Source organism: Erpetoichthys calabaricus, chromosome 10 (genome assembly GCF_900747795.2).
Source record: "Erpetoichthys calabaricus chromosome 10, fErpCal1.3, whole genome shotgun sequence".
Classification (NCBI taxonomy): Eukaryota; Metazoa; Chordata; class Cladistia; order Polypteriformes; family Polypteridae; genus Erpetoichthys; species Erpetoichthys calabaricus.
The window spans coordinates 42001635-42015869 of record NC_041403.2 but is presented as its reverse complement, the minus strand read 5'-3'; the positions used below and the strand labels follow the sequence as shown (position 1 = coordinate 42015869).

Here is a 14235-nt window from a genome sequence, read left to right as displayed (position 1 = left end):
TAGTAAAAGAAATACATTATAGAAAATAGTGACTAATAGTAAAGTCTGAATGTAAAGTCATAATAAAAATACAAACTTCCTTTGCAGTCAGAGAGCTTATCTTCCATAAAGATAAATGTATCATCTGTGTGAGACGAGACGTTATCTTGTTGGGAGGCTTTTAGATTTATCAGTCAAGCTGATACACGGATGGCATATTCGACATGCAGGTGGATGGACTCCTTCTGATGGAATGAGGTCTTTTCTCTATCTGTTATCTCTTTTGTCTCCTGGATGAGCCATTCTTTACACCAAATAGCAATGTGCGATCCTGGACCTTGTAATGCTACAAATAGATAATTGGCTTGCTTCTTTGGTGATGAACCGCTCTTCCTGAAAGCTTTGATCACAAAAGAATGTGCAAAGCTATTTATCTTATCAAGGTTCTATCTGTTACACACTGAGTTGTAACCTATCTCGTTATTCTAAGATAGCATGAGTTATATGCTTAGATAACAATAAAGGAAAATGTACATAACGTAAAAGAAGAAAATATACGCAATGCATAAGATTAAGTTACTGAAGGGAGCTGGAGAAAACAACTAAAAAACATTTCTTTTGAAAAATGTGAGATGGTAAGGGATTATTGGTGTGATAATTTCAGCGCATAGGAGAGGGATGTTTCTACGTAACACAATGCACTGTGACCTTTCTATTATTATGATAAAGTGAATCAATTTAGTTAATGAGATTGAATGATATAGTTATTATTAGACTTTCAGTTATTTATTCTATAATGAAGTACATAGCTGCAGTGACTAAATGATTTGCTGCCTGTAAGTCACCATTCATTGGCTCCTGGCCCACTGAGGTGGTTATTTAGCTCCGCAGGGTGATATGCTGTTCAGATACAGGAGGCACACATTTGTATTTTAACTGGTACAACGGCTTAGAGTGTCCTCTAATGATTGTACTGTGAAAGTAACTCATTATGGCATTCAGGTGCTACATTACATATTGTAAATATTGTCAAAACATTTTCCTCTTTTTTGATATAAGAAGAATTACTTTTCTCCATTGTAGGAGGGGTTCTCCGGTCTTTAGACTTATATCAAGGTAACTGAATCACAATCATTTTAAGAAACAGAATAATACAATTTATCTATAAACACAAGGATTATAGTAATATGATAACTACATATATATGTTGACATATAAGGACAGGACACAGACGGACTAGACAGGTAAACAAGTAACTGAGAGAGTCTGGCAGTTTATTAGCCATTTAGAGTTGGCACAATTTTACGATACCAAGTCTTTAACACTAGAATTACCAGAGCCTACGAAAAAACTCGTATATCCGGCCCACCTTAAATCGCTTCTTAAATCCATTCATACCTCTCCGCCAGCATCCTTTGTCCTCTAAATGTGCTGATAAAAGACAAGCTGCCAGCAGCCGGCTATTCTATCCCCCCACCGACTTAGAACGTGAACGAAGTTTTCCCAGCTCACGCCTTGATTGATTATGTGGGAGTGAAGTGGAGTTTTACAGTGGAAATAAGAGATCATTATTCTAAAGTAATCTGTGTAAACACATTGTTAAAACAGAAACTTTGTCATATTTTAGTAATAAATGTTACAAAATGTAGTAGGCATAAACTATAGAATGTGTAAAGCCCGAGTTCCAAAGATCAAATAAACACTTTCACAAAAGCTTCAAGGACACTACAACAGCCTCCATGGCGTAGCGTGTTAAGATTTGCCTCTTAGAACACAACAGCTCTGCCGCCTCTCAGACCTTAGTTCGATTCCCCGCTAGGGATAAAATGTTGCTTTTTTTTTTTTTTTCTTTTTAACCTCAAACGGACATAAAATTTATAAATTGGTATGCACTGTCAGTTAATGAGATCGTTATATTTTCATGTGGGATGCTCCTTTTAAAATATTTTTTTAACAATTGAGACTGCAAAATGTTATTACCTGCCCATTACAAAAAGACACATTTTGTCCTTCTTCTTTGCATTCATACTGCACAAACAGAGTGAAAAAGTGACTAGTGGCCTACTAGTAGACCTTTAATTTGATCAAAATGTCTGTAGATTTTCCTAAACAGGAACCTTGTTCTTGTTACCATTTGGCCAGGTCTTGTGGCCTCTTGTTAGGCTCTTTGCTTTTATTCTTTTTCTCTCTTATTAGAGAGTCAGGAACTCTGGCAGCTGTGCCCGTGTTTTGTTTCTATCCATGGAACTACTCTCTGTCCTGCAGTTAACCACAGTTTCATGCCAATTGGACTTTTAGTTCTTTTGGTGGTTGGTTTTATCTGTTATCTGCCTTTCTGTTTTCTTCCACCTGGTATTTTCCAGGTAGGCACCCCGTCATAGTGTACGAGAGGTTCTAAGCATATATTTTTCCGTCTAAAATTCTGCCGTTGTGATGTTTCACATAGATAACTGTAATTGTGAACTATACTGTGTATGCTTATACTTACCAGTTCTGCACTATAGTAGAGTCTGACCGAGTGTCACACCATGAACGTTTAAAGTCTCAGTCATACCACCTGGAGTTTTACCCCTTTGAAGAAATACTACCACAGTGTTATGGTTTCATTTTCAGTTTTTATTAATGAATTTTATGCAAAAGCATCCTCACACAGGCACAGTGTAATCAACTGGCACAGCAAGGAAGAGGAAAGCAGTTTTTATTATAATAAATGGAACTAAAACAATGCATATATACAGTATAAGCATACATGGCAGTCCAGCATTGTTTACGTCAAAACATAGTTTTGTAATTTGTTTCAGCTAAATACAAATATGGGTTCTTGACACTTTTTGACAGGAATTCTCAGCCTATGTACAGACACAGGGACATTTCACTGTCTATGATGACAACTTTTGTTGCCACTCCAAGATAATTCTATGGTTATTGATCAATCAATATTTATTGTATGCTGGCACTAACTGCATGCACCATTGGCAAGTGCTTTGCAAGGCTAAGAAAATATTAGGAATAAATACATACAACAGATAAAAAAAATGAACCACTGCTAGACTTCAGGAAGACCCTGACAGGTTCTATAGAAGTCTTGAAATGAAATACACAAATGAAGGATAACTATAATATAAACTTAGAAATGATGGTACACAGCCAACCTGAAAGATAAAGTAAAATAAAGAGCTAAACAGATTAAGAATAGAACTTTAAAACAGGGTACAAAGTAGAGTGAGTGCTGTGATAAGAAATGTTTCATCATACACATTTTCAACCACAATACTTTTTTACCTGTGGGCATGCTTCAGTAAACACCTGAATTGAACACTGATGCTACCCAAAGTGGTTTTGCTACTTCTATCCCATGAATCATACAACTTTTGCGTTTTTATACTGAGTTCAGTTCTGAAAATAATTCTGCTTGAGTACTGGGGGCTTATCACATATAGCAGTTTCCATTTCATAGCCAGCACCAGGTCAGACCACAAAACCCCGGGTTATACTTGCTTTTCGTCCAGCAGATGTTAATTGTCCCCAGTTTAAGAATTATATTAATACATTATGGATTCTAGATGCCTTCAGTTGTTAGGCTTCTCTCAAACACATATTGTCAGCACTGTGAAATGAGCTGCTGCTAATAATAAACCTTCTTTCATAGGTATGGAGGAATTTCATTTGGGGGACAGCTGCCAGTACTCGATGTCAACACTCAAACTGCAGCTGAAACTTTTAGCCAAATTGGATGGATGCTTAATGTGACAGGGGTAAGAAGACATTGACATTGTTGTTGTTTATCTAACTTAGTATAAACTAATAGGTGAAAATGGATTCCATGGTAAAATGTAACGTGAAGTTTACAAATGTAGTGTTTGGACCACTGAGCTTTTAACAGATTAAGGTTTTTTCTTTACATTATGGAATTATTAACAATTAACCTTCACTTCCTTAATTCATTTTAGCAGATGCATATTGAATAAGGCTGTCAAATTATATGGAAATCAAGGCTATGTATATATTCAATCATATTTAAATGTAGGTGAAAAAGTCTAGGTTTTACATGTATGTTTGCTTACTATGTGCGCTTTATATTTATACTATTATTAATATATTTTCTTATTTCTTGTAAAGCAGGAAGTGTATTTTCATTTAAAACACCTACATACTGACTTGCATGGGTGAATTCTTATGCAATCTATGCGATCAGTTATTTTGTGTTTTATATCTGTAAGCAGTAACAGCACACTACATGACAACGTGCAGTGAATACACTTGACTTGAACATTCCTAGTTTTCATCCTCTTTCTCTGTACATTTACCATTCATTCTCTCAGAGGCTGATGCACTTGCTGCTTCCTGAGCAGCTCTTCTTTTCTCCACCCTAACGGCTCGCTTCTTCTCTTCTTTCATCGGCATCTTTTCACATTAAAAATGATTAAGTCAGTATTTGTGCTCCAACTACTTAGTATGTTTTCCCTAATGTTTCACTTAAGCTGGAACTTAAGTCTTCAATCTGCCTCAAGAATGATTTAAGATATGAAGAGGTAGGGGAAGTGATGGTGAAGGTGGTAGGGATGAGAATGGCGCCTGTACGCATGCACCACACAGCCACCCTGATGGCCGCAGCTGAGAGTTGATTCTACAATAAAATAAAATAAAAATAAAAAGAGGAATAACCTTGGAGGTCAATCATCACCCTGAAAGCTGTAGACGTCACGTAGTATAGGTGTTCCAGATTTCAGGTCAATAAGTCAAACGGTTTGCGAGCTACAGGTGATTTCAAATCCTGGACAGACAAACGGACAGCCACGGTAGCGTTTTATATAAGACGATTATCCTAGACCACTTTGCAGAGATCTGTTTTTCATCATGGAATAGTACCTTTAACTTTCAGCAAAGAGTGGAACTCAGGTCCTTCTTTTATAGCCGTATAGGAGGAAGAGGTAGTTGGGAGCATGCACTGATTGCAGTGTGTTTCTGCACCCATCACATGATGAATCACCTGGATTGGGACTTGAGTGTACCCATGCAACACGGGTGACACCTCAGCACCACACTGGAAGAGTGTGAGGTTTATTCAGTGGCTTGAGTGCCAATCCTGCCACCAACCCCCACATTGTCCCTTGCGTATAGAGGATAAGAATTGAAAACGATAAAGATGTTCAAAATATTTTCTACTTTAGTATCTATCTAAGCATTATTCCATTATTGAGCAACTGTAACGCAAGCCAGTGTTGTGAAAAGATGCATAGGATTAAAAAAAGTACATTAGAGAGTAGCACCAAATTCCACAGATGCAGTTGCCTACTTTAAAGGTAAAATGGAATACTGCCTACATGACAGTGTGAGGTATCAGTTCCTGGAGGGCTGAAATGGCTGCAGTTATTCATTCCAGTGACTTTCATAATAAGTAGTAGCAGTTGTTGTAATAGTAGTAGTAATTACTGCAGTTAATGGAACATTCTTTTTGCCTTTGATTTTAATTCACTCACCTTTTAAGATTGCAAATCCTAAATCACTATTTTTTTTCCTTAACTAGCTGGCAGATAACAATACATACTGAGCTGCTCTAGGTTCAAAACATACAGATGACAAGACAAACAATATCAGAAATGTCAGGTGTATCAGAGTTAGTGTGCTGCAAAGCCACATAAGCACACAAATTAACACAAACTAACGTGGCCCATTAATAGCAGGAATGGGTCTGTAATTGTAAAATTGGATACAGTGCAAACCAAAAGCCACTGCGACCTTGCAGGACTTGAGTTAGGGGCCGCTGCCTTACACCGTGCAAACTAGAAAATGAGAGGCAGGTTAGAGAATCACATAATCTCAGCAATGACTATATGAAATGGAGTGGCCCCTAACTCAAGTCCTGCAAGGTCGCAGTGGCTTTTGCTCTATCTTTGCTCTAAGAGTTGTTCGTGTCTACAAGTCAACAACAGTCTTCAATACTGTATTCTGTATATCTCAACAGGGAAGAATTAGCAAAAAAGTTCTAATGGAGCTGCAAGATTTCCTTAAGGATATGGAAACTGAATACAATGTTAAGGTAAGCATTTCCTTGGAAAAGTAGATACGTTCTTTAGTTGTGACTAAAATGTTGGAAATCTACAACAAATTTAAAGGAGAAAAATCAACAAAACATGTCTTAAAATGAACCTATAATTTCAGTTGTTATATTCAATATGAGGAAATATAAGCACTTGAGATGGGATTGACTTGAAGAAAAGATGGAGATGTAGTAAGTTTTTCTTGTGATGAAATCAGAAGTGTCAGTAATACACCAACTCATGTGTGAAGTGTTCCCCCACATAGTGCCTTTGCATCTTAAGTACTGTGTTACAAGTAGGACTAGAGTGCTAAAGAAAGCCACTAGAGTTATTCTGGCAATGTTAATTAGCGTTCCCTAATTTTAATTATTTATTTTGTCTTTTTTCTCTTTCTTCATCATGTGAAGCACTTTGAGCTACGTTGTTTGTATGAAAATGTGCTATAGAAATAAATGTTGTTGTTGTTGTTGGCAATGCAGAGCTTGAGCTATGACAAAAGACTGAAGACAGAGTTAGATCTTTTCACTTTAAGTAAATTAAGAGGTGATATAATAGAATTGTATAAAATGATGAAGAAAATTGGTAGGGAGGATGTTTGGGCATTGTGCTTCTTTTGAGCCCAAGTTTTTTCTGCAAGAGGCTTCAGTGTAGAGCAACATACTGGCTACTATGGACTGGTAGGACATTTCTAGCAGCTTGCTGCATTCATCGAAATACCTCTTTTGGAAGTACAGTCTGCTCTTTCCCATCTTATGCAGTGCCACTGCATTTTCATACCAGTCCAGTTTGTTGCTTATGTGAACCCCAGCTACTTGTAGCTCTGCACCACTTGCACATCTTCCATTTGGCTGGTGATTGGTCTCAAAGGCTCCTTGGCTCGGTGGAAGTCACCCACCAGCTCTTTTGTCTTGCTGAGCTTGAGTTGCAGGTGGTTCTCTCTGCACCACATGACAAAGTCCTAAACAACCTTCTTGTAATCTCCATCACTCTCCATTATTAAGGTAGCCTATGATGGACTACTCATCTAAAAATTTCTGTAGATGGCAAGCTCTGGGACTGTGCTGGAAGTCTGTTATGTAGAAGATAAACAGAAAGGGAGACAGGACAGCTCCCTGAGGTGCTCCAGTGTTACTCGCCACCATTTTTGACACACAGTCCCTCATCCTCACAAACTGCTGTCTGTTAGTCAGGTAGTCCATGATCCAGGAAACTGTCTGGGCATCAAGATACAAAGGTGTCTAAGAGACCAAGACTTCCCACTCTGTCCTAAAAGCAGAATTTTGTTTTGAAAATGTGAGCACCACAACAAGATAATAAAAAAGACTGCAAACATCCAAAAATAAGAAATACATACATACATACTATTTTAAAAGAGCAGATTATGTATCACTCATGTGATCATTAACATTGTAACTATAGCAAATTAATCATACAATACACAATAATCCATCCGTCTATTTTAAGTCTTCTTAATCCAGTTCACTGATGACCATCACATAGCACTCTAATGTAATTCTTTCTGGGCCAATTTAAAGTCAACTCACTGCACACACCTTTGGCATGTGGGAGGAGACCCCAAAATACCAGCAGGGAAAAAAACAAGCAAACACAGGTGGAAATAAGTGGAGAGAGAATGTACAAACTCCACACAGGTATCTGCCGAGCTGGGATAGTAATTTAGCCTAATGGAGTGAAGATGTTGCAATGTCAATACGTCTCAGGCCATTAGCATCCTGTACAAAGCACTTGCAAGGCACTTTAAAGGTAAAGAAAAACACAATTCAAATTAACAAGATAATGTAGAATACAAGATGATTCAATAAGTGATAAATTATTTTACTGTGATGGGTAGAATTGGCACCCTACTTCTTTAGCCCCGAGACTGGTTATATTGGTTTATAGCCGACTCTACTTTGTTACTTTAAGGTGGCCTCTTTCCTGTGTAAAGTGCCTCTTAATGGCTCAATATGAAATAAGATTTACTCGTTGAGATACTGATTGTAGGTTCACATGCTTATGTGCCACCCAGTAGGTTTTAGGGAATGGGAGCACAGAAAACAGTGCTAAGGAGTTCATCACGTAAGTTGATATGTGTTTTCTATTAAATAAAATGAAGTCCTGTATTTTAATATATTCTTGCTTATCGTGGTGCTGGAGAGTGTCAATGTGTAGCATGCTGATCGCAGTTTCATTGTACTCTGCCCACATGACAATACTTCCACTATTACTACTAATGCTACACACTAACCACTGTACTACGCCAAATACAAAAATGATGCCCTGCAGAAAATTGTTAGAATGGCTTCACAAGAAACTGAACTTTAATTTAGATATTTTTTCTGTTTTATATTTTTCTCAAGGCACTTTACAATGAAAAATAAGAGTACAAGTCAAAGTAAAATGAACAAGACACATTGATTATTATTAATGCTTTTTTGCTTTGTGAAGTTCACTCTATTTCGTTTTCCAGGTTTGGTTCAACAACAAAGGATGGCACTCCATGGTGTCTTTTGTAAATGTAGCAAACAACGCAATTCTCAGAGCAAACTTACCTTTTGGTAAAAATCCAGAGGATTATGGAATCACCGTCATCAACCACCCATTGAACCTGACAAAGGAGCAGCTCTCTGAAGTCACAGTGTGAGTAATGCGGGATACAGATCTGCAGCAAGTGCAACAATGATGATACATTTAATATATTTCCTCAGTTTTTTGCCAAATAAAGTTTAAATTGATCTACAGGCTTACTACCTCTGTTGATACCGTGGTGGCGATCTGTGTAATCTTTGCCATGTCCTTCATCCCTGCAAGTTTTGTCCTCTACCTTATTCAAGAACGGGTCACCAAAGCCAAACATCTGCAGTTTGTCAGTGGTGTGAGTCCATCTGTTTACTGGATAGCAAACTTCTTCTGGGACATGGTAAGCACTTCCTTGGATAAGTTACTCCCTTAAAAATAAGAATTCACAACTTGGATAAGCATTGAAGTCTAAATGACATCTTAAAAGCTGCAAGAAAATAAGGCCACTTCCTCCACAATGTCTCTCTCGGTGGTAGTAGTACCTGTCTCGGAGCTGTGCAAACACTTTGAACATACTGTGTCCAATATTAAACCCACCAGATCATTCTGTGCATGTTTCAGTATGGATACAACCCTTGTATTTCTTACCACTGTAAATAGATTTATAATCCATATTTATTGCATACAAGATGCCTCCACTTTGTTATTTTTATTTGAAAAAGACAGAACAGGATAGACACATAATGGCTGTGCTGTGGTTAGTTTTGCCACCCGGCAAGTCCCAGTTTGGTTGCTGTCTGTGTGGAGTTTGCATGATCTCCCTGTGTGCATGTTTGCTTTCTCCAATCACTCTAGTTTCTTAAAACCTCTCAAAAACATGTACATAAAGTTGATTGGTGACTCTAAGTTGTCTCAATGTGAGCAAATGTGCTCTTCAATTGACCAGATTGATCCAGAATATTTTGGATCTTAGGTCACTAAGATACACTCCAACTCCCTGTGATTCTGAATTGTAGGTGGCAGGTTTCAAAATGGGCAACACAATTATGTAGCCATAATTATTTGTACCTTACAGCTCCAGAGTACGGATTTTGAATCCCAGCTTGTGCTCTGTGTGGAGTCTGTATCTTCTCTTCTGGGTAGTCACGTTTACTCTCACAATACAATGATTTGCATGTTCGACTGACTGGCAACTATAAATTATCCATCTATAACGAAGTGTGGGTATGAGTAAGTGTATCTGCAATGAGCTAGCATCCTGTTTTGCTTTACACACAGTGCTGCCAGGGTAGGACCCTGCACCCTGTTACCCTGAGTTGAAAACATGGTTTTTAAAATAGGTGAATGGAGCGAGGGCAACTGATGTAAGGGTCCTTACGGATGACACTGCAGTTGTGACCCACTGGGCTGGCTACTTTGAGCAGTTGTTCAAAGCTGATCCTCCGGCTAGGACGTTGGATATCTCTGGGTTCACAGTTCTTGAGTCTGATCCTCCCATTAGCTGTGAACCACTCAATCTCATTGAAATTGCACAGGTGGTGAACCAGCTGAGGGGGCGAAAGGCTGTAGGAATTTGTGGCATCCGGGGTGAACTTCTCCAGGCTGTCCTCCTGGCATTGCAAGCAATCTTTGCTTCCATCTGGGAGACTGGCACCATCACAACTGACTGGAAAACGAGACTTGTAGGCCCTATCTGGAAAGAGAAGGGTGATCACCTAGATTGCAGCAACTACAGGGGGATAACACTGCTCTTGGTGCCGGGTAAGGTCCTTGCTAGGGTCATCCTCAATAAGATTCATGATCACTTGCTCACCTACCAGCGACCAGAACAGTCGGGTTTTTACGCCTAAGAAGACTATCATCGACCTCATCCTGGCACTGAGGGTTCTTATGTAGTGCAAACGCGAATATCGGCAGAGTTTCTTTGCAGCCTTTGTCGATTTTCGCAAAGCATTTGACTAAGTTGATCGAGCTGCCCTGTGGGACATCCTGAGGATTCGCAGGATCCCCTCGAGGTTGCTGGATGTCATGGCCGGCCTGTACACTGGTACTGTGAGTGCTGTGCAGAGTGGAGGCAGGACCTCTGTTTTTCCCAGTTGATGCTGGGGTTCATCAGGGGTGTGTTCTTGCTCCTACTCTGTTCAATGCTTGTATGGACTGGGTGTTGGGAAAGGTTGTGGAGTCCAGCGGCTGTGGGGCATCTGTTGGTGAAGAAAGGTTCATGGATCTTGACTTTGCTGACAATGCTGTGATCTTCGTGGAGTCAATGGAGGCTCTGATTGGAGTGCTCAAGAGACTGATCGAGGAGTTTGAGTGTCTGGGATTGTGAGTGTCCTGGATAAAAACCAAGATCCAGGCCTTTAATGACTTGTTGGGCATAGCCATCAGCACTGTGTCTGTTTGTGGAGAGAGTGTTGACCTTGTTGAGAGGTTTACTTACCTGGGCAGTGACATTCATGTCCTGGGTGACTCTTCCTATGAAGTAAGTAGATGGATTGTGAGAGCATGGGGGGTCATGAGGTCGCTGGAAAGGGGTGTGTGGCGCTCCCGATATCTATGCAAAAGACGAAGGTCCAAGTCTTTAGAGTCCTGGTGCTTCCTCTCTTGCTACAGTATATGGTTGCGAGACATGGACGCTATCCAGTGACCTGAGACGAAGACTGGACTCCTTTTGTACTGTGTCTCTCCGGAAAATCCTTGGGTACTGTTGGTTTGACTTTGTGTCGAATGAGCGGTTGCTCATGGAGTCCCGAATGAGGCACATTACCTGCATTGTGAGGGAGTGTCAGTTACGGCACTACGGCCATATGGCGCATTTCCCCGAGGGTGATCCAGCTCGTAGGATCCTCATTGTTGGGGACCCAAGTGGCTGGACCAGACCAAGGGGTCGCCCACATAACACCTGGCTCCGGCAGATAGAGGGTCATTTCCAGAGGGTGGGACTGGACCGTGTGTCTGCCTGGGGGGTTGAAAACCGAGATCCCGAGTTGTTTCGTTGTGTAGTGGGTGCTGCAACGCACTGTACCAGTGCATGCTCCCCAACTTGACTTGAATGGAGAGATAACAGAGAACAGACTATATTACCTTGTGTTCTTTTCTGCCTGGCCTTAAACCTTGTAGTAGCTGCATTTCCTAGCGCTTGGACAATTAAATGGAGTTGTGAATTTGTTTTTTCTGCGTGGTCAAGCAGGGAGAGAAGTTAGGGATACGAAGGGAGAAACAGAACACCAACACACTAGAAATATCTAACAATACATTTTCATGCTCTCCTCATTTGTCTGACAGCCCAGTGTTACAAGTAATGTAAGGTTTAACCAGGCAGGAGAAAGCTTCTTTACAGAGAAGGTAGACTTGACTTGATGACCCATTACTTCCATTTTCATGTGCTTAATTACCAAATATTCATTAAGCTTTCACTAACATTTATTTCTTAGTGCTGCAATATACAACTTGAGTTACAATGAGTGGGTATATGATGTCTTATCCATTATTTCCCCCCTGTCTCCAGGGATGCCATTTTAGTGTTATTCTGTAGCCACCAGCATGCCAGATGTTTAACACACCAATTATTATACCATAAGGAATCCACTTGAGGAGACAGAATATGGGCTTTAATTTAAAACAAGACTCCCAAGAGTACTGAAAAGGGTAAAAAAACCACATATACATACAGATAGCCTTGTCTCATGTTTTTTCCTTGTGATTTTTTTATTTGTTTCAGTGGGTTTATCAATTACATTTTCAAATGATTCAATATTAGTTTTGTTTATTTCCATTCACTGCCATTTTGTCTTGTGGTAGTTATTTTGTATTGATGGCTGCCATGGACAGAGGTCCTAAAAGTCACATGCATTACATCATCTATGTGATGAAATAAAGATTGGTGCAATGGACCCGCAATTACCCAAATTTGATGGATTCCAGTAAAAACATCTTTGTTTTCATTTATTCATCTTCCTTATTAACTTCTCGGCTCCTGACTTACACCTTTTCTTTTTCGATTACAGTTCATGGATATGTTTTTTGTCATGGTAGGGTATTAGGGTATAGTCTTTATTATGTAAACCTTAACAAAATGTCGCTAAATCCCAGCTATAGCCTTCATATGTTATACTGTCTTTTATATCAATGACCCCAGGCAATAAGACAGAGGGTCAGAACAGGCAGGGGGGAAAAAAGTTACACATTCATTTATGTATTATAGACAGTATGCCCAAAATTATAAACAATGTATTAACAAAATAATACAAATTGATATTAGAGGAGCAGGTGACTTACTGTCCTATTGTTTGGTCTTGTGCTCAGCCTGGCATGGCCTTTGATGCAGCATGGCCTGTCTAAATTTGGCTTCAGCGAGAGATGGCCTTGTCCTCCTTCATAGATAGAAAATAGGAGAGAGATCAAGCCTTTGTATCAGCCCTAAATTAATGGAACCCCGCGGCTTCTTGACACACATTTTGAATCACAGCCCACATTCTCCGCAAGTCCTGCTTTGCTTTCCTCTTGGAGGGCAAAGGGTGTCATCAAAGACCTCAAAAGCAGGGCCCCCTTAGGTGCGGGGCCTGGGGGGGTTCGCCCCACTTGCCACGCCCAAACGCCACTCTTGCACATAATGTAGACTGTAAAGTGTTTTTTTGAAACATATATTTCTATTTCTGTTCCTATTTTAGGATTAATATCAAGTTTTGTAATCTCCAATATTGCTGAGGCTGTGTGCCAGTGTCTCTCTCGCTGAAGGCATGTTTCACTGGTCAAGCACTGCCCTCGGAGATTTGCACATCTGTTACCTGCTATGGTGGTGAGCTGCAGTGCACCTCAGTCATGGTGTTCTGTATGACTCTCCATGGTGGCAGTTAATCAAGACAAACTGCCTAGGAATATTTTGGGCAAGGTTAAAGAATTAAGACAAATCCTACATGAGACACCACACCACCTTGCCCATAGCAGATAAATAATCCTCTAAACTTTCAACCACCATATGCCAACATACATTATAAGAAATTATGACACAGATGTAAATAATAATTATGAAAGTGTAGTGGAATGTTGCTGTTAGTCATTCATTTTCTATCCTTGCTAATTTCTTTGTGAGCTCAAGGTGCCAGACCCTATCCTGGTAGCACTGAGTACAACCCCATAACCTACAGTGGATGAGGTGATCACACTTGCGCGCACACACACACTCCTCACATCTGAACTGTTTAGAGCACTTAAGGTGTTGGGGGAAAACCCATACAGAAATTGAGAGAACATGCAGACTTCTACTCTCCTGGAACAGTAGGGCAAGAGGACCAGTCACATTGTTACCATAGCAGCGTTAGTATAATAATGCCAAAATAGAAATATTGCAAATATGTAGTGTTTAAACACTTAATGATTCAATTTCAAGTGAATAAAACATTACTGATAAATCAGAATTATAATTAGTTATTTTAATGTATTACTGTTTCTGATACTGTGTCTTCTTTTTCCAGCTAAACTATTCAGTAAGCACTGCTCTGGTGGTTGGGATCTTCATTGCTTTTAACAAGAAGGCCTACACTTCTCCTGCCAATCTTCCAGCACTTATCGCTTTACTTTTGCTCTATGGGTAAGTGACCTACCAATGCCCGACACAAATTATAATGAGCTGTCAGCCCAGGATATATGTTTTATTATAACTTGTTACAATGAAATATCACTTAGTGAGGCCTGC

At 39.7% G+C, this 14235-nt stretch overlaps 1 protein-coding gene across 2 annotated transcripts in view; it reads left to right on the top strand.

The window, feature by feature from the left end:
• abca4b (ATP-binding cassette, sub-family A (ABC1), member 4b) overlaps window positions 1-14235 on the top strand; it is a 325020-nt gene that overhangs the window by 263784 nt on the left and 47001 nt on the right. For both annotated transcript variants that reach the window (XM_051933275.1, XM_051933274.1), the window contains 5 exons: window positions 3629-3734; window positions 5945-6019; window positions 8491-8660; window positions 8763-8940; window positions 14015-14130. In XM_051933275.1, coding sequence (XP_051789235.1) covers window positions 3629-3734; window positions 5945-6019; window positions 8491-8660; window positions 8763-8940; window positions 14015-14130 — 645 coding nt within the window. The remainder of the gene's footprint in view (window positions 1-3628; window positions 3735-5944; window positions 6020-8490; window positions 8661-8762; window positions 8941-14014; window positions 14131-14235) is intronic.